Source organism: Glycine max, chromosome 16, assembly GCF_000004515.6.
Source record: "Glycine max cultivar Williams 82 chromosome 16, Glycine_max_v4.0, whole genome shotgun sequence".
Taxonomy (NCBI): Eukaryota; Viridiplantae; Streptophyta; class Magnoliopsida; order Fabales; family Fabaceae; genus Glycine; species Glycine max.
Window position 1 is genome coordinate 32383965 of NC_038252.2, and position 25714 is coordinate 32409678.

At 33.0% G+C, this 25714-nt stretch overlaps 2 protein-coding genes and 1 long non-coding RNA gene across 4 annotated transcripts; 2 read left to right on the forward strand and 1 right to left on the reverse strand.

Moving 5' to 3' along the window:
• The first annotated feature begins 1781 nt into the window (after positions 1 to 1781).
• On the forward strand, positions 1782 to 15717 carry LOC100781641 (protein GIGANTEA). Of its 2 annotated transcripts, none has more exons than XM_014768994.2 (15): positions 1782 to 2035; positions 3158 to 3378; positions 6390 to 6461; positions 6598 to 6652; positions 6760 to 6902; positions 7118 to 7392; positions 8041 to 8096; positions 8773 to 9013; positions 9101 to 9251; positions 9818 to 10027; positions 10134 to 11669; positions 12758 to 12826; positions 13109 to 13327; positions 14060 to 14152; positions 15264 to 15717. In XM_014768994.2, the coding sequence occupies exons 2-15, from the start codon at positions 3289 to 3291 to the stop codon at positions 15552 to 15554; spliced, it is 3501 nt and encodes a 1166-aa protein (XP_014624480.2). In that variant the 5' UTR covers positions 1782 to 2035; positions 3158 to 3288; the 3' UTR covers positions 15555 to 15717. The 2 variants fall into 2 exon arrangements, with proteins under 2 accessions (XP_014624480.2, XP_014624481.2); XM_014768995.3 differs by having other exon boundaries at positions 1809 to 2035; positions 3237 to 3378.
• A 789-nt stretch (positions 15718 to 16506) lies between these two features.
• On the forward strand, positions 16507 to 18996 carry LOC102660505 (uncharacterized). Its single transcript, XR_001385352.3, has 2 exons — positions 16507 to 18585; positions 18688 to 18996. It is a non-coding gene; the product is annotated as an uncharacterized lncRNA (long non-coding RNA).
• A 1202-nt stretch (positions 18997 to 20198) lies between these two features.
• Positions 20199 to 24462, reverse strand: LOC102660377 (receptor-like protein EIX1). The gene is made up of 2 exons (XM_006586947.4): positions 21037 to 24462; positions 20199 to 20451 (listed from the first exon to the last, which is right to left on the reverse strand). Exon 1 carries the CDS (start codon positions 24387 to 24389, stop codon positions 21078 to 21080), a length of 3312 nt encoding a protein of 1103 aa, XP_006587010.3. The 5' UTR covers positions 24390 to 24462; the 3' UTR covers positions 20199 to 20451; positions 21037 to 21077.
• Positions 24463 to 25714: the final 1252 nt, after the last annotated feature.

Genomic DNA, 25714 nt, shown 5'->3' on the forward strand with positions numbered 1-25714 from the left:
GAGCCTTTTCCACCAGATATTTTCCGCAGCCTCCCAACCACGCAGATTCACACGTGTCGACACATGATTGGCTCTCACCTTCTTTCTTCGGATTCCACGACGTTGTTCTGACTTCTGCAAACTGTAAGCTGTTTTCCCTGCACGAGTTTGGAGTTCCATCTAAAATACCTAAATAATCCTCACGTTTTATTTATGAAACAAGGTATGGGAATTTTTATTTACTTTTATATATTTTTTAATTTTTTCAAAATATTTATTCATATAAGATTTTAGTCTTTTAGATTTCATTGTGCATACGAAAATTCATCTCTTTAAATTTAAAACAACTTACGTAAAACTTAAAACTTAATCATGTATGCTCAGAATATTCGTTTTTCAAGTGTATGCGTTAACCATCTTCACAAATGTTTATGGGTTATTATAAAGGCAATACCAAGGAATCAAAACTTTTATTGACAGAAACTGGTAGCGTGGGTAATGTAGCGGTAATTCGGTAAAACAGATTCACAATGTGTACAAGCACGACCAAGTTAGGCTTTACCTTGTATAATTTCATGGTTCCACTATAGTTTGTTATAATTCTTTTAAAGTGGGTTAGGATACAAAATTTTAATGGTGGAAAATAATTTATAAATTTCTTTAATCTAATATTCACTGTTTTGATGTGCTTTTTTTTTTTAAGAATTTAAATTTTTAAAATTTTAAAATAGAATTTTAATCAACTAAAAATATGGATGCTTAATTTTCTTTTAAAATGTGAGAAATTAAAATTCTCTTTTTAATAGAAGAATTTTTCAAAAAGTTGTGTATTTCCTTATAACATTCATCCTCTCTTTTACGTGAAAGTTCTCGAAATCTTATTCTTGAACTCATGATTCTTCTCTCATGTCGATGATTCTTTTATTCAAGAAACACCGAGAGCTTGCGGAGTGTCGATCGGGGGTGTGGGTGTAAGGGGACATGTAAGCCTGGACCATGCCTTGGGTCGTTCATGAGATGATCTGGCCAGGTATAGTGGTCTACGTCGTCATGTCTCGATTCTCGTGCAACTCTCAATATTCTTTTCTTTGGAAGCACACCAATTATATTTTTTTCTTTTTTTTATATTCATTTTTTTTTCACCCTCATAATTTTAATTTTTTTTTATCCAAACACAAACTTTTAAAAATAAAAGAATTTCAATTAAAGTATTTAAAATTCTTAAAATTTAAAATTTTTCAGAAAAATTCTCTTATCCAAACATACTCTTATACGTTTTGTTTCCCCTTTTAAGTAAGTTTGTCTTCACCAATTAACCTATTAAAAAACTCAATTTTATATTAAGACTTTAAATAAATCAATGGAATTGTTCTTAAATAAATGAATAAAATCATAGGCTAACAAATCTATCACTAAAAATCCTAGAAATAACTGTTAAATAAGGTATAAGACATATCAAAATTTATAATTTTTAATAAAAAAAATTAAAAATATATTAGAGAATATATTTTGTTACCGAATGTGTGAATCAACTGAAATTATTATCTCTTAATCATATTGTTGTTGGATCCGATTTAAATATTATTTTTTTAGTAAAAATTACGTGTGTAGTCTAGAAAAAGAGAAATAATATGTATAATTTTTTTGTTTAAACAAGGTGTATTCTGTATTAAAAGAAATTTTGCCCAACCCTTAATGTAGAAGATGCATGTCAAGTCAAATTGATGTGATGGGTATGTATGTAATTACATATACGTTACATACATACATGAATGTAGAAGATGCATGACGTGTAAGAAGCGAGAGGAAAATATCTTGCCACGCGGGCACAGAGCTTCTCTGAACTCTCCTCTTAAAGATCTTCTCTTCTCTTGGCTTCCTTTTTGGCTCTCTGTCACCATAAGTAACCACCAAATCTTTTCTTTCATGAAATTCTATTATTATTCACACAAAGGAGGAAAAATCAACACGAAGATCTCATTCTCGCAGCTGCACTGTTTCACCTTCTAAATCAGAGTACCGTTTTTTCATCAGATCCGTATACAAAACTCCTCAGGTACATACATACATACACAGTGTTTATTTGTTTATTTTTAGTTTTTTAATTATTGTTATGCAATTTTCTGCTAGATTTTTGTGTGGTTATGTCTTGTATTCGAGTTTTGTTGTTGGTGTTTGTGTAATTGTGTTGATTATTGAAGTGGATTTGGTTGTTTCTTTCTTAATTGTGTTGTCGGATATTTTGGTGATAGTTTTCATTTTTAATATTTTTTGTTTGTTTCTGGAAACCAGTTTTTTTATGATTAATTGAACTGTGAAAATTGAACACGTTTTGGAGTTTATATCTGCTACATTTTTTTTCCTGATTACATTTGTTTCGGTATTTTGTTGGTGTTTGTGTAGTTGTGTTGGTTATTGAACTGGATTTGATTGTTTCTTTTTTTTTACTCTGGTGTTATTAGATGTTTTGGTGATGGTTTTCATTTTTGATATTTTTCTTCTTCTTCTGGGAATCAGTTTTTGAAGATTGTGAAGAAAATTAAATGTTTCTACCGGAACTTCTCATCCTCATTTTTTTTCCTTTGGTTTTCCATAACTGCTCTGTTAGACAGAGCTCTTTTTTGGTTTACATCTGGTACATTTTTTTTATATATTTTCTGACTACATCTTATTTTCGAATTTTGTTGTTGGTGTTTCTGTTGATTACTGAATTGGATTCAATTGTTTTATTCTCTCTCGTTTGATTTTCTAATCTGTATTGAATCTAAGTTGTTATTAGATAATTTGGTGCTGGCTTCTTCCTTTACGGAAGCCAGTTTTTTAAGATTACTTGAAATGTTTTGAATGTTTCTACGAGAAAATATGAATCTCATTATTTTTTTTTTCCAGAATTGTTCTTGCTCGGTTTAACAGGATTCTTTTCTTGGGTTTTCTATCTGCTCTGATTTTCTATAAACAAGCCATCAATTTAGGTTCTGTAGTAGAAATCACCTTCAGTTTCAACATTTTCAAGTGTGAAATGTAACAAACAACTAGAATTTGCTAAAAGGATGCATTGATATGTCATCCCATTGAACATTATTTTAGTGCTTATTATTTGTGTTTGCTGAAATATGAATTTTAGTATACCAATCCTTGTTGATGGATACTGAGATAAAAATATGTATATGCTAAACAGGGAATGTTGAATTACGATATTTTAATTCTTGATTGGTAGCCGGTTTTGGCTGGATTTGGGTTGTTGGTTTTTATATCAGAAGGAGAAAGGAATAGGTTGAGAGTTGAAAGTGAAAGTAAATTTCTGTTTCAATGGCTGCTGCTTCTGGTGAAAGGTGGATGGACCGTCTTCAGTTTTCCTCATTGTTCTGGCCTCCCCCACTAGATGATCAACAAAGAAAGGTACCATGCTCATATTATGTTTTCATGGGGCTTAAAAATCCCAGTGGGGTGCTTTTTAGTTTTTACTATTGTTAATCCCTCTTTCTCTCTTAATCCATATCTTCTTCCCAGTTACTAAGCCAACCTTATATATCAATTCCATGTCCTTTATGAATATAATCAATAGTTCAAAATATCCTTATTAGCCTTTGACTACTCTCACTCTTCATAATTAATTTTTTATTTTTGGATTTGTGTTTGATTCAATATATATAATCTCTTTTCCTTCATTACATATTGATCTTTAAATATAATTTTTAGAATAAAATTGATTTTTGATATTTTTTAAATTAGTTGGGATTATATCCTTATTATCCCTGCTCTGTCCTCCTTTTTGCATTTTAAAATTTAAATTATTGCTATTATGAATATATTATTAACTTCAAATTTAAATGAAATCATTTTTTATTTAAATTATAGAAATTAATATTATTTTTTAACTCAAATGAAATTGAATCAATTGTTGTTATTATGAGTATGATATTATCTTTAAATTTCAAATTAAATTATATTTTAATTTTAATTTTTGACAAATCCTATTGTCTTTAAAGTATTTTTGTTTTTTTACAGATAAAATATTATTTTTGCAATAATTATATTATTATTTTCAAATGTAAATAAAATTAAATGTTATTTTACGGGCTCGGCCTGGTTCATCTAGTCCACTGATCTAGTCAAGATTTTAGGAGCGTGATGGACCAAGCTAATTTTGAGGACTTAAAATATGGGCTATTTCGTTGACACTCAACTACTCTACAAACAAAATTTTGTCACGCCAACAAAATTTCCTATTTGACACTAAGTGTTTAAGTTTTTTTTTTTAATCTCCTTATGTCCCAAAAAAAAAGTTTTTTATCTCCCTAATTTTAATGGCTTTAATTAAGCAATAAACATACATCACTCATACATAATTACATATAATTGTAAGTAATATTCCTTTATAAGGAGAAAATATTAACTGAATTATATCTTTTTTTACATGAAACATGTCTTTACTTTAAATGACATTGAACAGTTAATAACAAATTTTCAATAATATTAGTTAAGATAATAACATGAATATCATATAAACACATTTCCAACTAACTGTTTAAGAGTAAGTATATTATTCTGAACATAAATAATTTCTTAACCTGACAATAACAAATAAATTATAATTCAGAAAATTCGAGTCAAGTTACAAGAATGATAATATCCACGTCACCTTTGCATTTTTATTTTTATTTTGAACAAATTATAATTTAAATAAGTTACTTTGTTTCACAAGTCATGATCAGCATTTTCCCTTTATTATCGTGTATTCAAAATAAATAATATGAGTAGCATTTGAATTATATAGGGATGGTTTAAAAGCCTATTTATTTTACCATGCGTGTTTTCAATAATTCTAAAAACTGTCTCTAGTATATAAATTATTTATTTTTAATATGATTGAGAGAAAAAATAAAAAATATGATTATTATTTGTACACCGCTTAATAAATATTTATTTATTTATATCAATGCAATATCTATTATGTTTATTTATACAGTTGTGATATTTTTGTGATGTTATTAATTAATGTTTTCATGCTTACCATTTTTTATTTAAATTACTAATTAAAATATTAAAAAAATTAACATTTGTGCAATGTGCCATTACATAACTAATGTTGTTGAAAATGAGAAACTTAATAGTTTGTGAATCCTCACATCCTCTCTAAGGTATTTTAATTTAACAGGATCTTTGGTGCTTTGTTTCTCAAGTTTTGATTCAAGGGTACCAGATCAAAACTGATAAATTGAAATCAATATAAAATATCCAATTATCTCCCATAAGTTGGTTCATCCCAATGGGACCTTGGAAAATTGTTTGACAGTGGATTTTTATGACAAAAACTCTATTGAATTTAATGAACATTGGCCATTTGGAAAAGGAGAGGAAAATACAACCTTGGAAAACTTGCTTTATCCTATTGTTGCAGAAACACTCGAGCTAAGTCAGTTCAAATGGGATATCAATCATAGGAAATGGAAACATACAAAAGAGGCATTGGAATAAATAAGCTTCAGTAAAAAGCCTGTTTTATTAGTTTTCAGACAGTAATACTCTTACAATTAGAAATCATGAGTCTTCCCTTAATCCAACAAAATGATAGTGTGTGTTTGTTTTACTCAAAACACAGGTTCAACGCAATTCTTGTGAGATGAGGCTTTGGCGTTGAACGTGGTTTAACACCAAACCAAACAGCTATATTTTTCATATATAAATGCCCTTAACAAAAGCAGATCTATCAACGTAGTTTTACTTCCACATGAGTTTCCCCAAAGTGTCAGTTTTTGATAGAATCTCTTAAAGCAGCTCTTTTACCCGTCTATATTGGTAAAGATAAAATATAGTTTACATAAAGATTTGCTGATATCATAAAAAATGAAAGCGAACACTTTAATTATTCCTATGTAATTTGTAATACAATAGAATACAGTGATAAGCAGTAGCCAATAAGATATGTACAAACTTATCTTTAAATTCAAACAGAAATTTATCCTTATCATATTGGAAAAAAAAACAGTTCTAGAAAGGCTTAATAAATGCTAATGTAGAAAGGCTTTTTTCAAACTGAGTTGTTGAATTGGGCAATGCTTTAATACTTCACAGGAAAGAACAGCTCTTATTGTATTTTGATCACAGGAGAATAAGAAACTCCCATATATAATGCCACCAGATTGCTTTCATTTAAGGGTTTTTGGTTGCCTTTAGCACTACTCCTAATAAGTTGTCCCGATGCTCTATTCGTTAAGATAATGAATAATGAATTTGATAGGTATTTCCATTTCAGTCTTTATATATCATACTAGTCAGAAAGCAGCAGCATTTTAGTCATGTGTAACTGAAAATATATATTTCCAAGCCTACATATAAGCACTTTTATGTTACACATTATTGTTTTTTCATTTACTTGGTTGTTATGACATATTTCTTATTTTTATTAGGATCAAGTTGCTGCGTATGTTGAATACATTGGCCAATTTACATCAGAACAATTTTCTGAGGATATTGCTGAGGTATGATAAATGCAACTATATTTACATATAAACTCAAAAAGTGCAACTATATTTACATCAGAACAGTTTTGTACTTTGACTTATGTAATCCAGGAGTTTTATCAAACACACTTACTGGTTTGTGTTGCTTTGACAGTTGATCCGCAACCATTATCCATCAAAAGAAATGCTCCTCTTTGATGATGTTTTGGGTATTTTTGCTTTACTTAGTATTAGTTTCAATTATGATTTACTCAACAGTAACTTATGACTATTTCTTGTCCAAATAACTAATTTATTCATTCACATGTACATCCAGCGGTACTTGTTCTTCATCATCCAGAGCACGGGCATGCAGTTGTGCTTCCAATTATTTCATGTATTATTGATGGTACGCTGGACTATGATAAGACTAGTCCTCCATTTGCTTCTTTCATTTCTTTAGTCTGCCCAAAAAATGAGGTATAATCCCTTGGCTTATATTTTGATTCTTTTTTGTACATAATTCAAATTCATATAAAAATAAGTTTCTAGTTTGAGAAACGCAATTACAAATTATCACTTAAATAAAATTGTTATGACTATTGGTTTCTAATTGATTTAAGTATATCATTTATTCTGGTATCTGCTAAGATATTTCATGGCAACCTTTTCATTTATTCTGTCTAATTTTACAGAATGAATATTCAGAACAATGGGCTATGGCATGTGGTGAAATTTTGCGTATTTTAACTCATTACAATCGCCCCATATACAAAATGGAAAGGCAATATTGTGAACCAGAAGTAAGCAGTGGCAAAAGTCATGCAACGACTAATGATTCTGTAGATGGGGAGTCTGGCCATAATTCTTTGATGCAGCAGGAGAAGAAACCTATAAGACCCTTGTCCCCTTGGATTACTGATATATTACGAGCTGCACCTTTAGGCATTAGAAGTGACTATTTTCGGTGGTGAGTATTTTTCATTATGCCTACAAAGTCATGTATGGTTTTGCTTCTTTCGGTTCAGATAGATGATATTAGTAATGCTATGTACGTTTTAGTTCTGCCTGCAAGTTCTAGGGTATTTAATGGGGAGGCTATTTCTGTTCAAGGTTTACCCTGGCTCAAACCCAATTGTATCTATTGACTCATAAATTATAAGTTTTGGAAACCAAAGTGTAGATAGTTAGAGATAAAGAGAGTGGTAAAGAGAGAACCACATGAGTAAACTGCAGTTTGGCCAAGCCCATATACATACTAAAACCCTTTTTTTCTAAATGACTCTAACATAAAGTAAACCACCACTTGTGTTTTTGTTAAGTTATGAACCTTGGTTTATTGGTGTTTCAAAGGATTAACCTAGAATAGAATGGAGTGTAGCATAACCAAGCTCAGGGCTCAGCAATATCATTTTTTTTTTGTCAATAGCATGCATTGGAGCAATATTCATTCTGTGATTTTAGTCTGTAATTCTTATACTTTGATTCTCTTGCAATTGTAGTATAAAATGTTTGATTATATCAATATGGTTGAATCAAATGGTTCAGTTATCTTGTTTTCTCTTGGGCTCTAAGTAAACTTATGCTTAAGTTAATGAAAATTGTCATGCATTAACAGGTGCAGTGGTGTTATGGGTAAATATGCTGCAGGAGAACTCAAGCCACCTACTATTGGTACGTTCTCCCTTACATAATCAAACTTGAGTTTTCTGATTTTGTACTTCTGTTAATGTGATATTCAAATATTTTGCAGTTTTCCATTTCTTTTTACTTGATGTCTTTTTTGTATAATTGATCCATGAAACTTAAAATAAAAATTGACTTCTCCCTATCTAACATAAATCACCCTGTGTTATTTAAGTGAAAAACCTTATTTGGACATACTTGATACGTGTTAAAAATCTCGCATTGACTAGTTATATGTCCAAATAATGTATATAAGTGGGGGACAACTCTCATCCTATGAGCTAGCTTAGGGGGTTGAGTTAGGCCTAACCACCTAAGTCCAAATTCATATATGGTATTTGTCTACATTCTAGATGTCTATTCCTAGGCATGAGGGGGTGTTATTATTTGGCCAAGTGCATTTGTCCATGCTCCAAATATTCCAGTCTTGGGTGTGGGGTGTGTTTAGAATTAATATCCCAGATCGACTACAGATATGGCCAATGTAGTTGTAGTCCTTATAAGGTTTGGTCAATCCTAAATTCAAAGAGTACACATGTAGCAATTTGATTCATTCATTTCTAATTTTCCATTGAACAGCAGTATAAAAAGGCATTAATCATTTTGATTCTCGAAAGACAAGATTTATAATAATCTTTTCTTAACTGAATTTGTTTTTCTTTAGTTTCTGCTCGCGGTTCTGGGAAGCATCCTCAACTCGTGCCATCAACTCCAAGATGGGCAGTTGCTAATGGTGCTGGTGTTATATTAAGTGTTTGTGATGATGAAGTTGCTCGTTATGAGACTGCTACTTTAACAGCAGCTGCTGTCCCGGCACTCCTACTTCCTCCTCCAACAACAGCTTTGGATGAGCATCTCGTTGCTGGATTACCGGCTCTAGAACCATATGCACGTTTATTTCACAGGTTATTCTGAACTCAATACCTTTCTAGTTATTTTGTTGTTCCTTCAATGCATTGGCCTGAGCAAATTTATATATCTAAATTATCTAGATATTATGCCATTGCGACTCCTAGTGCAACTCAAAGACTACTTCTTGGACTTTTAGAAGCACCCCCATCATGGGCTCCGGATGCCCTTGATGCTGCTGTGCAGCTTGTAGAGCTTCTTCGAGCTGCTGAAGATTATGCTTGTGGAATAAGGGTAAGCTGTATAATCTTTATGCAAATTCTAACCTGGGGAATAGTTAAGAAATCAGAAGTAGAAAGTATTATTGAAAAATAAAGCATTTATTATATCAAATACACAAAAGTCATTCATACTTATTTGTTTACTTTGTGATGATTGCATTGATGAGTGCCCCAAGATTTCATCATTATAGCTTTAACCAAGACGATAAAAGCCTTTACTGACTAGGTTGGGTTGATTACATGAATGAAATGATACCATGTTGTGTTTTATTGTTTCATAGTGCGAGAAATGAAATGAGGAACATGATGGTGTGCAGTCCGAGTGGCATGTGCCTGTGGTTAGTGAAAGTCATATGGATTGTACATATAGATTGTGCCATGGATGGGATAAAAAGAAAATGAAGTGCTCAACACACACACACACACACACACACACACACACATGGGATTTAATAATGTACACTCTCATGTTTTTTAGTATGTGTGCATTTGGATGTTTTCATCTGCAGAAACATTATGAAAGCTTGAACCCAACTGACTGATTCAGTTTTTTTACCTTCTCTCTAAATGTTAATACAGCTTCCTAGAAATTGGATGCATTTTCATTTCTTGCGTGCTATAGGGACTGCAATGTCCATGAGATCTGGTGTAGCTGCTGATGCTGCAGCTGCATTGCTTTTCCGGATACTTTCTCAGCCTGCTTTACTTTTCCCTCCACTAAGGCAAGTTGATGGAGTCGAAGTTCAACATGAACCTTTGGGTGGATACATTTCTTCCAATAGAAAGCAGGTTCGGTTACTCTTTGCAAGTTACCTCATTTTTCTCATTTTGTATGGTAATGTAGAGCTAATTCTTTATGCATGCTGAAGATCTATAATATATATTTGTCTATCAGATTGAAGCTGCTTCAGCCGAAGCCACTATTGAAGCTACGGCCCAAGGCATTGCCTCAGTGCTTTGCGCTCATGGTCCAGAGGTAGAGTGGAGAATTTGTACCATTTGGGAAGCTGCTTATGGGTTGATTCCATTAAATTCCTCAGCTGTTGATCTTCCAGAAATTGTTGTTGCAACACCACTTCAACCTCCCATACTCTCATGGAATTTGTACATACCCCTACTCAAGGTTCTGGAATATCTTCCTCGTGGTAGTCCGTCTGAAGCATGTCTCATGAAAATATTTGTTGCTACAGTGGAAGCTATTCTTCAGAGGACATTTCCAGCTGAGTCCACTAGTGATCACAAAATAAAAACAAGATACTATTGTGTGGGGTCTGCCTCCAAAAACCTTGCTGTGGCAGAACTTCGTACCATGGTGCATTCGCTTTTCTTAGAATCATGTGCATCTGTTGAGCTTGCTTCGCGCCTACTATTTGTTGTCTTAACAGTTTGTGTTAGTCATGAGGTCCAATTCAATGGAAGCAAGAAACCAAGAGGTGAAAATAATTATTTAGTGGAGGAAATTATTGAGGATTTACAAGCAGTATCTGAAAGCCAGAAAGAAACAAAAAATAGGAAAATGAAGAAGCAAGGTCCTGTAGCGGCATTTGATTCCTATGTTCTGGCTGCCGTTTGTGCTCTTGCCTGTGAGCTTCAGCTGTTCCCTATGATCTCACGAGGAGACAATCACTCAGTCCCCAACAATGTACAAAATATAGCCAAGCCTGTCAAAATAGATGGATCTTCCCATGCATTGCAGAATGGCATAGATTCAGCAATACGCCATACTCACAGAATTTTAGCAATTTTAGAGGCGCTGTTTTCATTGAAGCCATCTTCTGTTGGTACCTCATGGAGTTACAGCTCAAATGAAATAGTTGCAGCTGCTATGGTTGCTGCACATATTTCTGAACTATTTAGACGGTCAAAAGCTTGCATGCGTGCTCTGTCTGTTTTGATGCGTTACAAATGGGATGATGAAATTCACTCTAGGGCTTCGTCATTGTACACTCTCATAGATATTCACAGAAAAGCAGTTGCATCCATAGTTAACAAGGCAGAGCCATTGGGAGCAACCTTTATTCATACCCCTATTTGTAAAGACCCCTGTGATAGAAGTAAAAGAAAAAATCAGTGTGAAAATAGTAGGTGCCTTGATCCTGGGCAGACATCTACTTCGACTTCTGAGGATTCATCCCGCTCAAAATTCAGCAAAAAAAGTGAGAGAACTTCATATTCAAATGAAGCATCAGGATGTACCTTTGAAAAAGCTACCACAAGTCTCCCATTTGATGCTTCTGATCTAGCCAATTTCTTAACTATGGACAGGCATATAGGATTTAATTGCAGTGCCCAAATTTTTCTGAGATCGAGGCTTGCAGAGAAGCAACAGTTATGTTTCTCTGTAGTATCACTACTATGGCAGAAGTTGATTGGATCTCCTGAAACTCAACCTTGTGCAGAAAGCACTTCTGCTCAACAGGGGTGGAGACAGGTACTATTACATATATTATACTTGTACAACTATTACCCTCTTTGTTTTTTTAAATGGAAAACTATTTTTGATCCTCTTTTCTTCTCATGATAGAATTATGCATGCTTTTAATCTATAATGCAAGGTCTTGTTAATCATAGACATAAGGTTCTCAGAGCTACTGGTGAAAATAGAGACTAATGATAATTTGAATTCATAAGAGTATTGCAATACTGCCTCCAGAAGAGGTGTGTCTTTAGTCCACAAGCAAAAGATGTAAAAGTATTAGGTTTTCAGTGAAGTTGAGAAAATGTTTTTGTATTCTGTAAAATGAAAATCCAGTTTACTGAAAATGAAATATCAGCTATATATAGCTGTACAAAAAAGAGCTAAAAAGATAACCACCTGTAAGGCTGTAACTAACCGAGAGTTAGTTAAGAGTAAAGCTGTCAATAAAACTAAATCTTACTGATAACTGCAATTATCCAGGGATTATACATAAATTGATTACAGAGTAAAACTCTTCTGTAATACCCCCTGCAAGCTCACGAGGGGAATAGACCAGAGAATCAATTTGTATAAAAAAATAGTGTACTATTTTATCATATTAGATTTATCAATTTGTTTTCAGTTTTTTTACCTTGATCTGTCATATTTTCTCTTCCCTTCTCCTTATCTAAACCTTGTAAGCTTCAACACTGATGTACTGATAAGTCATAATTCAAAGAAAATGGAGCCTTATTTTGATCGATCATTTTGATAGGGAGAGGAATTGAAATGAAGAGTACTCAATGGAGATACTTGAAAATGAAAAGCCAAATATAGTTCTTATCATATTTAGCGCAAGTGTAAATAGATAGTAGACTGCTGCAAAAATCAACTAGTGATAAACTCCTTGATTGATTGTAATGATTATATACTATAAACAAGACAGTAGCGTGCAGCACCAAACTCAATTTTTCTCAAATGTATTTGTCTCAAAAGATATAAATATGTATATGCGTATGCCAATATGCCATATGTTGTGTGGACTAAAATACCATTATTATATGCCTATTTTCCACAGAAAATGTACATTATTAATCAGTATGTGATTTAATGTGATATAGGTTGCTGATGCATTATGCAAGGTTGTATCTGCATCTCCTACGAAAGCAGCTATGGCAGTTGTTCTTCAGGTCTATTTTTGTCTTTTAATGAAATGGTTGCATAAATAATGACTCTGAATATGGGCTAGGACACCTGTTTTGTTTAGTCAGGATTGTTAGTATTTTTGGGACAGGCTACAGAATTTTTGAATTACCATATTTAATTCCCACATGAGACATAGCTTTTAATGTATAGAAAGTTTAAATATCTTATGCAGAAGAGCTCATCTAACCTGTGTTCCAAATCAGCTTCCATTTTGTAGATTTTTTTAAAATATTTCATTTTTCATCCCTTGACTTGTTGCTTGTCAGGCCGAGAAGGAATTGCAGCCATGGATTGCCAAAGATGACAATCTAGGTCAGAAGTTGTGGAGAATCAATCAGCGGATTGTAAAATTGATAACTGAACTATTGAGGAATCATGATAATTTGGAATCATTAGTAATTGTGGCAAGTGCATCAGATTTACTACTACGAGCCACAGATGGAATGCTGGTGGATGGAGAAGCTTGCACTTTACCACAGCTGAAGGTAACATATTCAAACATTAGCTTATCTATGCACTTTCAAAGGTTCAATGTCTTTCAACCAGAAACCTGTCTTCAATTCATGACCACATGGCAATAATGACTTTGTGAAAAATAAAAGACAGAAATGTTTCTTTCAAAATTTACTTACTAGATGTTGTTTAATATTTAATTTGACTCCTTGAATTTTGAATATTTAATTCTATTAATCTATTTTATGAAGATTTAGACATAACAAATGATTTTTTTTTCAGATAAATAATTGCCAGTATTCTTTGGTACACATAGATGCACACCCACCCACATATCTATTCATCAATTCCTTGCTCCTTTTTCTTCATGTCTTTATATGAGAAATTAAAGATTTTGGAGCAGGTAATATGTATATATATATATATCTATATATATATTTTCCCTGGAGGTGAAATAACAATGAAATTTATATGCTATATGGGAGACTTTGTATGGAAAGCAATTATATAAGGAAATTAACTTTGTGCAACCTAGTGAGGAATTGTGCTCAAGTATTGCACAACTGCTTCCTTTTGGTAGCCTTTTAATTCAAAACTTCCAGACTAGTAACCTGAAGAAATTGCCATAAATCAATCCTCAGTTATAAAACATTGAGCAATGATTTGTGGTACTGTAAGGGAGGATTTGATATTTCATAGGTTTTCAGGTTTAACCTTAAGCTTTTTCTGATGTTCGTATTTCAATTTTTTGTAAAACTGGCCAGCTATTGGAAGCAACGGCGAAAGCGGTTCAACCAGTGATTGAGTTGGGAGAATCTGGACTTGGAGTGGCAGATGGGCTTTCAAACCTGTTAAAGGTAAACAAACTTTCCTCATTTGAACTGGAGCCTATACTAAATGTAAAATTTTGAACTTAAAAAATCTGATATTAAATTAGGGGTGGATATATGGTCTGTTTAAGGCTCAGCCCACAAAGTCCACATTTTAAATTGGCCAAATAAGTTCAATCCATGAAATTAATGGACTTTTTTTCAAGGTCTATAGCTAACCTGCAAAAAATCTGAGGATCAACGGATCAGCCCACAGGCCCACATAGTAATTTGAAAAAAAAAAAAAGTGAGAAATGTATAAAATTAGAAGAAAAAAGATTGATTTCATTTTTTAAGCTAAAATATATCATATTAAATATACCAACATTTTAAACACAACAAATTAACAATAACAACTTAAATTAAAGACCAAAATTTTAACACAACAAATTAACAATAATTATACATTGAATTTAAACAGGACAGATAGTCCACAAGTCCGTGGATAAAGTCTGGGTCTGCAAGCTTAGCTGATTAGACTAAAAAACTCGATATAATTATATAGACTTTAAAAAAAGAGACCCGTTATCTGGCCTAGTTTGCGAGTCTGGGCATGTATACCCACTCATGTTTTAATTTCAACCGCATATGACACGGTATACGTTGTGTCACAACCAATAAAAACTCAGGATACGCCAAAATAATAACAGAAAGCACAACAAAGCCGTTGCTCAAATTATTTTATTGTCCTGAATTTTAACTGATTGTGCTTACAAGCTAAGAAGCACCACAATCACTTATAAATAGTAGCCATGTCATGTTGTATTACTTATGCTCATTTTTAAATTTTAAAACATAAATTCTCTTTTGTGATTTAAAATTTGTATTTTATGTTAACTTGAGATTAATTTTATACCTTATAGTGCAGTCGTGTCGTGTCCTAAAAATTTTAAAATTTCTCATATTCCCATGTCCATATCATATTGTATCCATATCCCATGTTGTATCTATATGCTTCCTAGCCATAAACACTGTCTTCGTGCTATAATCTGCTCTATTTGAGAAAAGAAATTCAAGTTTTGAAACAAGAGTAACTCGTGTGTGTTCTGTAGTTAAAATAGAATTGTTGACCAATATCCTTGTGCATATGCACATGCAGTGTCGCCTACCAGCTACAATCAGATGCCTTTCTCATCCAAGTGCACATGTCCGTGCTCTGAGCAGTTCGGTTATTCGTGACATTTTGCATACTAGTTCAATTGGATCGAGTCCTAAGCCACTGCAAAAGAATGGCATCCATGATCAGTACTTAAATTTTGATGTCATTGACTGGCGAGCTGACGTAGAAAACTGCTTGACATGGGAAGCTCACAGCCGGCTTTCAAATGGATTGTCTATTGAATATCTTAACACAGCTGCGGATGATTTAGGCTTTGCTATTTCTATCTGAAATGAAATGAGACCATATGTAATCATCTTAGTAATTTATGTTTAGGAACTTAAATTAAGCTTTTCATGACAGATATTATCTCAAGATTTGTATAAAACCTTGATGTAATCTATGTTTAGGAACTTAAATGGTTTGCAAATAAGTAAACCTTCTCATTCTGCTAGTTTTTGTTAGTAAGTCACAAGCTAGAAATTGTTATCCCATCTCTCTTTTTCCCAAACACGACTTCAAGCAATGATGACCGTATATAGAAACTAGTTTCGTATTATGCTTGTTATGTTTACTTAAACCAGCATCCTCTTCATGGTCATGCTCTTCATATAAACTAACATTTACACAAAGGACAAACCATTAAGCCAGCATTTATTTTCAAATTTTGTTTTCAATTTCTATATAAAGGTCACTGTTTTCTTCATTCAAACCAGCAAAATATTTTGGTGGTATCCTTAATGTTTATAGCATGGTATAGGTCCATGTTCTCCAATTGATGCAGAAAATTAATCTGTAAAGTTCCTGAATACTAATTTACTATTTTAAGCGTAGAGACTACTTTACTTTCCTGTTGCATTCTACGGTTTTTATCAATGGCAACTCTCACGTTGGTGGTTAATATTAAGAGATGACAATAGCTTGACCGTGAAATATTAATAAGAAAATACCAAGTTTGGCCTAGGTTAAACACATTGAAAAGCGTTTTAAGCCAAATGAGAGTCAAATCATGGTTATGCACACAAAATCCAAAAATGAATGGTGTTTTATGTTAGACCAGTTCCCCTATATTCTAATTACCTAAAGGATTCTATATGTCAAATATAAGGTGAATCAGGTCATTTGACCAGATTAGCATGTTAATGGCAGAAAGTACAAGTAATGGGCTGAAATTAGGCCCAGTGTGGGCAAAATGGTGTAAACCCTTGATGTGATCTAAAGAGGGAGCCGAAAAAGTATGGAAATTGTTAGTTTCTGGAAACTAATTTCCACAAAACATTTTTCAGAAACTAGTTTCCGGAATTCATTTTTAACTCGTGGAAAGTTTCTTACATATTAGATGCACGTTATTGCTATTGTTGGATCTGGACTTCTCTAGTTTTCACTCCCCTTCTCTTTTTACCATTTTTTGATGATGCTTTAATTTTTGTTTTCAGAATTGCCTCTATCTCTTCTTTTTTTGTCTATTAATTATAACCATCCTTCATCAGGGAGCATTTTGTATTCTTCAAGTTCGTGAATCTATGTTTTTAAATTTATTGGTTGACTAATATTAGTAAACGTTAATGTTGGCATCTCGGGAGTAGATGGATACAATGCATTTCTCTTTGTCAATCGATGGATTTTGTTTGCTCTCAAATCTATAGAGAAGGAAATACCTGTGCAGATAGGTTAGTTAACTATAGTTCTAAGAATCATACTACTTTTGTTTGCTGGAACTCAGTTCCTAGATTTTTAAAGGATGATTTCTTCCGAAATAGAAATGGTCTTCCTTTCTTTAGGTTTTGCTAACTCTTGTTTCCATGGGTTTTGATCCAGTCCCCCCATGTGGTTTTTCATCCTTGCTTTTTTGTTAAATTTTTGGAGTGCTTCCCTCTTTGCACTCCATAACTTTTACAAAAACAAATCTTACAGAAACTGCTCTACTTATTTGACTAATTGCAAATAGTTCATAACATATTTAGTTGGCAAAGTAAAGGACGTCATAGGTTTAGAACTTGCATTCTAAACACTAATGATTCAGAGTACTCACTGCCAAGAGGAAGAAGTGCTACTAGGTCTTTGATGAAACAAAATTAGGGGGATTTCCTTTTCTTGGCCAAATTTGTGGTAGGCATGTATCCTATGAGCATTATACCCAGTTAGGAAATAACTAGATGAGAATACAACTTGAGTGGCATTGAATTTCATATTAGGTGCTTTGTCCTTGACAAATCTTCCAATTGAGACAAGTAACATAAAGTGATAAGCACCACGTCTGCGGTTCCAATATTGATACTTGTAATTGATAGTCTGACTGTAGTCTATGTGCGACTCCGTATGTGATCATTCCTTTAATTCTTTGAGAGACTCACTCTTCAATTTAAGTTTGATAAATGGAGTTTAAGATGTCTGTTTTTCAAATGGAGAATCACATTTTTTAATCTATTAACTTAGAATCCGATGGATAAGAAAACTGCTATGTAGTCAAAGAAATTTTCATTAACCTGTGTACTGGCAAAACTCCCCAAGTTCAAATAATGTTTTGCACTTGTTGGAAACTCATATCATACTAGTTATTTTAGTTTATCTTGTTACTACTCTGGAGTTTTTGCTAGGATCAACAGTAACCTTTCGTGTTCCTCCTTCTTTTACCCTTCACTACCCATTCAGTGGTCAGTAATCTTGAGTATATATAGTTTTGGTTTAGGAATGAGATCTGTTATATATGTTAGTCAAGTGTGTAATGAACTCAAATCACTAATTATGTTCATTTGTGCGCAGTACCTTGAATTTTAACTTTTACATGAGGTAACTACAAATTTTGATTTGTGGCTTATTTTATTGGTTCTGTTTATTGCTGAAGAGTGAAAAGATTGGTAAAACAAAAGTGTTTGTCGAGTTGGTCAAATGCTAGAACTAGACACTTGTAGAAGTGGGGTCTTAGGAAAGTTCGCAAGCATTATTCATGGGAAAGTTTGTTCCTATTTCTTGATATGTTGATTGTCTGCTGTACAGATTCAAGCTGCATGCAGAGGTGTCTCTACTTGTTTCCTTGAAGTATTAGTTTAGCTTACAACTTACAAGTTGTATTTAGGGGAATACTTAAATTTGAGAAGTTTCATGAGTTTTTTTATGGTGGTTGCAGAGCAACTTGCCTGGCAAGTTTATGAGGGATTGCAGTAGGAGGCTTCTAGTCTGATGATTTAGTGCTATTTTCGCATGCATGTCGCTCGCCAACTTACCTCTCTCATTTCAACTCCATTCCCGAGCCGACAAACAAAGAAGAAGAAGATAACCCCAAGTGAAGATAAAGAGGCTTCACCATGGTCAGGACTTAGAGGTATGCAATGGCTTTGATTTCATTTCTCTTTATTCTATATATGTATCTGTTTTTGCTAACATCGTAGAAAAACTGACTATAGCTATTTATCTAATATTGTAGAGTGTTGAGCATGGCGCTACCCTACTGGAAGGAGCATGACTCAATACTCAATTTTGGTGAGCATTTGTGTGGTGAATTTGGGCACAGGAGACACTTTCGGTGTGTGTGTGGGGGAACTTAAAAGGATATTTTTGGGGGAGAAAATATGAAAAGGAGGTATATTTGTAATAAGAAGAGATATATACTTTCGGTGTGTGTGGGGGAACTTAAAAGGGTATTTTTGGGGGAGAAAATATGAAAGGGAGGTATATTTGTAATAAGAAGAGGTATATTTGTAATAAGAAGAGGTATATTTATCAACCGCAAAAAGTTTTATTGGATTGTATGGGATTTTCAGATGAATTTGATATTTACACCTCCAATTAAAAAGTCACACAAGTTCTAGGGCTTTTTTTTATTATTATCAAAATGGGTTAAAAATATAAACTAATTATCATAATGGGTTAGGCAATAAAGCATTTATCAAAATGAGCCAGTAGAACTCTCTAGGAAGCATTCCCCTAAGTAGCACATTGTGTTTTTTTTTTGTCTTATAGTAGGATACGTCACTCTGGTATACTCCTTCCTGTTGTATATTTATCATTGGTCAGATATGAAATGTAGAAAAAAAATTCAAATTTCAATTGTACCAGTGTTTCAATTATTGTTTAATATTTCACTATATAATTGTATTTCATTGTAATTATAATATATTTTTTATTTTTTGACTTATATTTTATGATCTTAATTAAAAATTGAAATAAATATTAACAAAATATGGATGAGTTTATTTAAACTTAAAAGATATTTTGTGTCAGTTTTATTATAATAAGTAATTTTCTGTTTGTCTATTTTATCATCTAAAATAAGTATTTTGTGTTGGTTTGACTAACACCAAATGAAGTAAAAATGTGTCTCTAAATCTAGTAGTTAAATATGTATTTACTTGACAGGATGAAACATATCATGGTGTACCTCCTACTACGACAAATAAAAAACACAAGGTATCACTCAAAATAATACCTCTTACATTCCTACATGTCAAAATTCACTCATTTTGATAAATACTTTGTTAACTAACTCAATGTGACAATTAGTTTTAATTTTTAGCCCATTTTAATAAATAAAAAAATGCCCAAGTTCTAATCTAGGAAGCAATTCCACAAAATTAGCAAGTTCTATAATACTAAAAGACTTTTTGTTGTCTTGACTTCATACCACTAGATTTGGAAGTCCTCTTTAAAATATCATGATAACCCCATTAAACACAGCAGGACTTGTATACATTTTTTAAAATCCTAATTAAATATCACCAGACTTTTTTTATCACAAAGTAATCTTTTAGAATCCTAATTAAATCTGCCACCCTTATATATATATATATATATTCTCTAAATAATTGTGAAGACTTTTTCCAAAAACAAGTGTGAACATGCAAAATATAAGGCTTAAGGGAAATATCAATCTATGCTTCTCGATTTGGGCAGAGGAGATGTTTACGACAGATCAATGTTTAACTCATGGAACTTTGGTAAAATAACATAACATTACAAATAGATCATATAGTCTTCAAGATGGAGTGTAAAACCTTCACACTTTAAATATCGATAGTCTTAGCTTATAAGGGAAGATAACATAACATTACACATAGATCATATAGTAAAACACTGCTAAAGTTTTTGAAACGGTGATTTTGCACCTATCAGATCTGTAAACTTCAACACTACATTTATTTCACTTTGAACAATGCATGACACTTTCATCCCATAGCTGATCTGCAATAAGCTGCAAAGTTTATGGTAAAATTTAGAGACATAATTTACTGATCAACTGCTCTAAATTGAAAAGATAACTAAAAATAAGGGTACTAATAGTATTTAACTGATGTTCAGAAAGAAAAAAAGTATTTAACTGTAAAAACTTCTTTAAGAGGTTTCAACACTAGAGAAGTCTTTTAATAACTTGACTACTTCTGATCTAAATTAAACATATAAACACAAATTTTAAATCCTTTACCTCCATAAATGATCATTCAATTGATACGCAACTAGCATTATTAGAAGCATGAACAAAAGAACAAGGGGAATCACTTATACCCAAATTGTACGGCTAAACTTAGCTTAAGTGGCATTTCAAGGTGGAGAAATTGTTGAAAGCTAACATTTGTATGTCAGAGACAAATTAAGATTGAAAGAGATGTGAGGGATTGGAAAAATAAAGAAGTTAGGATGAGCTAGTATGAAGAATTAAATAAGTAATTTCTATGTGTATATTCATGCCAATTTGAGCATGGAAAAACCAAAAAGACATATAACTTCAGCAGAGAATAAAACTTGGTGAAGTTTAAAGAAAGATAACAGAATTACATACCTACTAGCCTTTGAGCCCGTAGTGACACTTTGCCGCTTTATTTACAAAACCATTTGGCATATATAGTTTGTCAATCTATCCAAGAACCTCAAGTAAGCATTTCTCCAAGGTGTCCAAAATAGTATTGAAGCTATTAAGCCCCAAAAGCCTGTGAAGTATCCTAGGCCAATGCTCATGTACAATGCTTTTGAGAAAACTGGATTATCATCTGTTTCATTCCTTGTTGATTCTTCAGGCTTCATTGACGTCTCATCTTCAGGACAACTTTTATTGAGTTTTGTGCCACAAAGATCAGGATTTCCTTCAAAACTAGAGGCATCAAAGGTCTGCAACTGTCTTCCATCAGGGATTCTTCCAGAGAGAGAGTTGTTTGACAAGTCTAACACAGCCAAACGATCAATTTTGGAAAGAGATGTAGGAATTTTGCCAGAGAAATGATTTCTTGACAAATCAACAAATTCTAGTGAATTTAAATTCCCAATCTCTGAAGGAATTTCTCCACTCAGATTGTTTCTTGAAAAATTCAAAGAAACTAATCCAATCAAATATCCTATCTCTTTTGGTATTTCTCCTGTTAAACTATTACTTGAGATATCAATGCTCTTAAGTCTCACCTCTGGATCCTTGAACCCATATTCGACACCTTTCCACATCAAAAGTATATTAAGTGTATAACCACCTGTAGTGATATCACCATAATTTTCTACGTAAGTAACATTGTACCAATATATACGAGTTTGAATTTCACTTGAGTTAATGCTCTTTACGGACAAAGCTGTGAAGTTTTTTATGCATGTTGGAATTCCTTGTGACAAGTTATTCCTTGAAAGATCCAGCAATTGAATATGCCTTAAATAACAAAGATGAATAGGAAGATCACCAGAGAAGTGATTCCCTTTCATGCTCAAGATTATCAATTGATGCATACTTTCTCCGATCCATGATGGTATGGGACCTGACAACAAATTTTCTCCCACATCAAGCAGCATTAAATTGTTGCAATTCTTCAAGGTGGAAGGCATTTCACCCTCTAGACTATTGTTTCTTAAAACCAAAGCTTCCAATTTAACAAGGGTTCCCATAGACAGTGGAATGTTTCCTGACAATCTGTTATTGCTCAAATCAAGAAACAATAAAGAGTTTAGAGATTTCCAACAATCTGGCAGTTGCCCCTTTATATGGTTGTTTGATAAATCTAAAGTTGACAAGTATACAGCTATGCTTGTGTCACATAAGAGTGAAAACAAATCTGAAAATTTGTTTTCAAAGAGCATTAACTTTGAAGCTTGTTGCAGAAAATATGGAACTCCACCCTCAAATTGATTTGAATTCAGAAATAAAGATGGTCCATAGGGAAGATTGAAGGGTTTATTTGGAATCGAACCAACAAGATTGTTGTGAGACATATTCATCAAGTACATATATTGCGAGTTGGTCCAAAGCCACTCTGGTACAGTGTCATTAAGCCCAGTGTCAGAAATATCCAGAAATACCAATTGATATTGAGTCTGGAGCCAACCAGGAAAGCTTGAACCTAACTTGCACGATGCTAGTCCCAATTCTAGCAATTGAAAAGGAGGAACCCAGCTAGAGACAAATTTTAGGGACAGTGAATTGTATGACAAGTATAAGTATTCTAATTCGGAAAAATTAGAAAGATGTGATTCAGAGATGTCACCCTCCAAAGAATTCACCTGCAGGTTCAAAGTTTCCAACTCGGATAGTAATCCAATGCTTTTAGGTAGCATGCCAGTGATCCGATTATAAGATAAGTCCAAACTATTGAAAATGTCTCTATTGCACCATGAAGCATCTTGAAAGAAGCTAGAAATTTCTCCACTCAAGTTGTTCTTACCAAGGTATAATTCCTGCAATGTGCACATGTTCCCAAAGAAAACTGGAACCTCACCTTGTAGTTTGTTAGAAGAAACGTCAAGTACTTGAAGTGAGTTCATTACTTTCCCCAATCCATCTGGTATAGGACCTTCTACCAAGTTACCAAGAAGGGTAAGGATGTGAAGATTGGTGGTGAAGTTAAAAAGCCAATCAAATATGGCTTGTGATTTTAACAGATTATTAGAGAGATCAAGGGAGACAAGAGAAGATGAAAAGTTTGTCACGGAAGCAGATGATACTAGGAAACTTCTGTCCATAAGACTACAGTTTTGTAGATTAAGCGTTTCAAGTTTGGAGCAGAAGATGAAATTACCTTCAAATATTGATGATGTCATATTATTATAAGAGAGGTCAAGGATCACAAGAGAAGGAAAGTTTGGATATAGAGGAGATGACAAAACAATATTATTGTAAGAAAGATAAAGCTCCCGAAGATTAAGGCTATAGTTGAACAACAATCTAAATGCTGATGAAGTCAGCATATTTTTGGAGAGATCTAGGATGGTAAGGGAAGTGGAAAAGTTAGACTGAGAATCAAACAAAAGTTGAATATCATTATCTACAAGATTTCCATCAACTAGCCTCAACTCTTGCAAGTTTGGAATAATCTTACTAATAGTTTGTAGCCAGAGATGAGAGGATCCAAGATTCTGTAAAGATATCAACTCAAGATTTGTCAAGGAGTAGAGATTAGACAACCACTCTGCATCATTGGCCTTGATATCAAAATTGCTGCCAAGCCTAAGAGTATGCAACATAGGAAGATTCCCAATACGAAAAGGGATTACTCCAGAAAGTGAACTTCCTCCAAGACCAAGATATCGCAATTGTGATAGATTTCCAAGTTGATAAGGGATTTCACCACGAATATCATCATTGTCACTCAGATCCAAATATCGCAAACGTGTAAGCTTCCCTAGTTGAACAGGAATTGCTCCAATGAGATGATTATTGTTAAGATTGAGATACTCCAGCTTTGAGAGATTTCCCAATTCACTAGGAATACTCCCACTAACTTCAGAATAGGAGAGGTTGAGATACCTTAACATGGATAAGGAGCCTATGAGTTTTGGAATGTGAACATAAATAAAATCATTCCAACTGAGGTCCAAATATTCCAAATTTTGCAGGTCAGTCAATAAAGTAATATTGATTGAACCTGTCAAATATGCATCGTGACCCTGAAGATCAAGCATCTGTACATGACCTGTTTCATTGTTGCATTGAATTCCTTTCCATTTGCAGCAATCTCCATTGTTCTCATCCTCATTCCATGTAGACAGCATGCCAGCATCATCCAAAACGCCTTCCTTGAACTTGAGGAGTGCTTGTCTTTCTCTCTCTATGCACTTAACTTCTGCAAGTTTACCTGGCCAGTTGAATCCCAGAGTAGATTCTGAGGTATGCAATAAAACCAGTAGTAGTACATTAAATTTTTTGAGAAAATAGGTTCTCATTGTAATGATGGGAGTTGTGATCAAGTTTTTCTCTTTTCTTGTGACTTGTGAGTATGAAAACTCGATGGTAGGATTTATATTCATAAAACTGCACGGATGAATGGCTATGTATGCTCTTGGTTCTAAATCATGTTTCAAAGACAATAAAACGACAAAGTTTCAAAAGTGGATTAGATAAAATGAATCAATAAGTAAAACAATTGTTCCCTTTTTCTTAATTTCTTGATTTTAAATTGACATTAATTGCATATTTAACCACAATTATTTTTAGAAAATAATCATTCTTTTAGAGCACTCTCTCAAAAGTTGATAAAATGATCCATTATTTCTGCAATAAGTTGAACCAAACACACTAAAATAAGGATAACAAATTAAGCAACCTTGAAGTCTAAACATTTTCCATGATATGTCTAAGATTTTGAGAAAACGAGTCATTTGTTTATCTTTTCAGTTCTTATTCATGTAAGACTTGCAATTGGAAAGTATTAACCTTGTTCCTTCTCATGTATTAAATCTGAAAAATGCATTTCATCAACCACCCAAAGTGGAGCCCTTGAATGCATAACCTAGTCAAAAGTCCTATGCATGAATGTTACGCATCTTAATTGTGTAGTACTGACTTTTGTTCTCTTGCAATGCATCTTTATCCATTATTTATTTCAGTACAATCCCATCAATGGAAGTAGATATCAAACAATCTGGGATTGACTGATATATAAAATATGACCGAGGAAGCAAATTTCTCAGTATGGATGAAAAGGATGGAGGAACTTTGATTTATTTTTTTTTGGTGACAACAAGACCAAGAAGATCAAAGGAATTGGCAAAGTGAGATTTTGCTAAAGTAAATAATGCATTGAGAAACAAATGAAGTTGATAATTAGAAAAAACATCTACAGGAAACATTCTGTTATGCGGGTCTAGAGATAAAAAGTATTTATATTAACTTATAAATTAACATTCACGTCTAAGATTTTGCGAAAACAAATTTAACTAAAGTAGTAGTAATTTATTTATCTTTTCGTGTTCTTATTCATGTAAGAGTTGCGTTGGAAAGTATTAAACCTTGTTCCTTTTCAAGTATTATTATATCTGAAAAATGCATTTCATCAACCACCCAAATTCGAGACTCCATCCTTGAATGGTTGACTTTAACTTGACACTAAGACTTAGTCAGAAATCCTCTGCATCACACATGTTAATTGCATGTGTAGTATTGGACTTTTGGTTTCTTATTTGCGATATGGTTATAGGGGAATGAATTTTATCCAATTATAATTATGTTGGGTTTGTGAGGCATTATTATTTCCAAGCAAACCCATTAA

What these genes read in the sequence shown, in the direction of transcription:
- LOC100781641 (XM_014768994.2), top strand. Translation starts at nt 3,289, where the DNA reads ATGGCTGCTGCTTCTGGTGAAAGGTGGATGGACCGTCTTCAGTTTTCC. An exon ending in TATGCACGTTTATTTCACAG is followed by an intron (nt 9,014 to 9,100) that starts GTTATTCTGAAC and finishes TAAATTATCTAG; the next exon opens with ATATTATGCCATTGCGACTC. An exon ending in CTATGGCAGTTGTTCTTCAG is followed by an intron (nt 12,827 to 13,108) that starts GTCTATTTTTGT and finishes GTTGCTTGTCAG; the next exon opens with GCCGAGAAGGAATTGCAGCC.
- LOC102660377 (XM_006586947.4), bottom strand. Translation starts at nt 24,389, where the DNA reads ATGAGAACCTATTTTCTCAAAAAATTTAATGTACTACTACTGGTTTTA.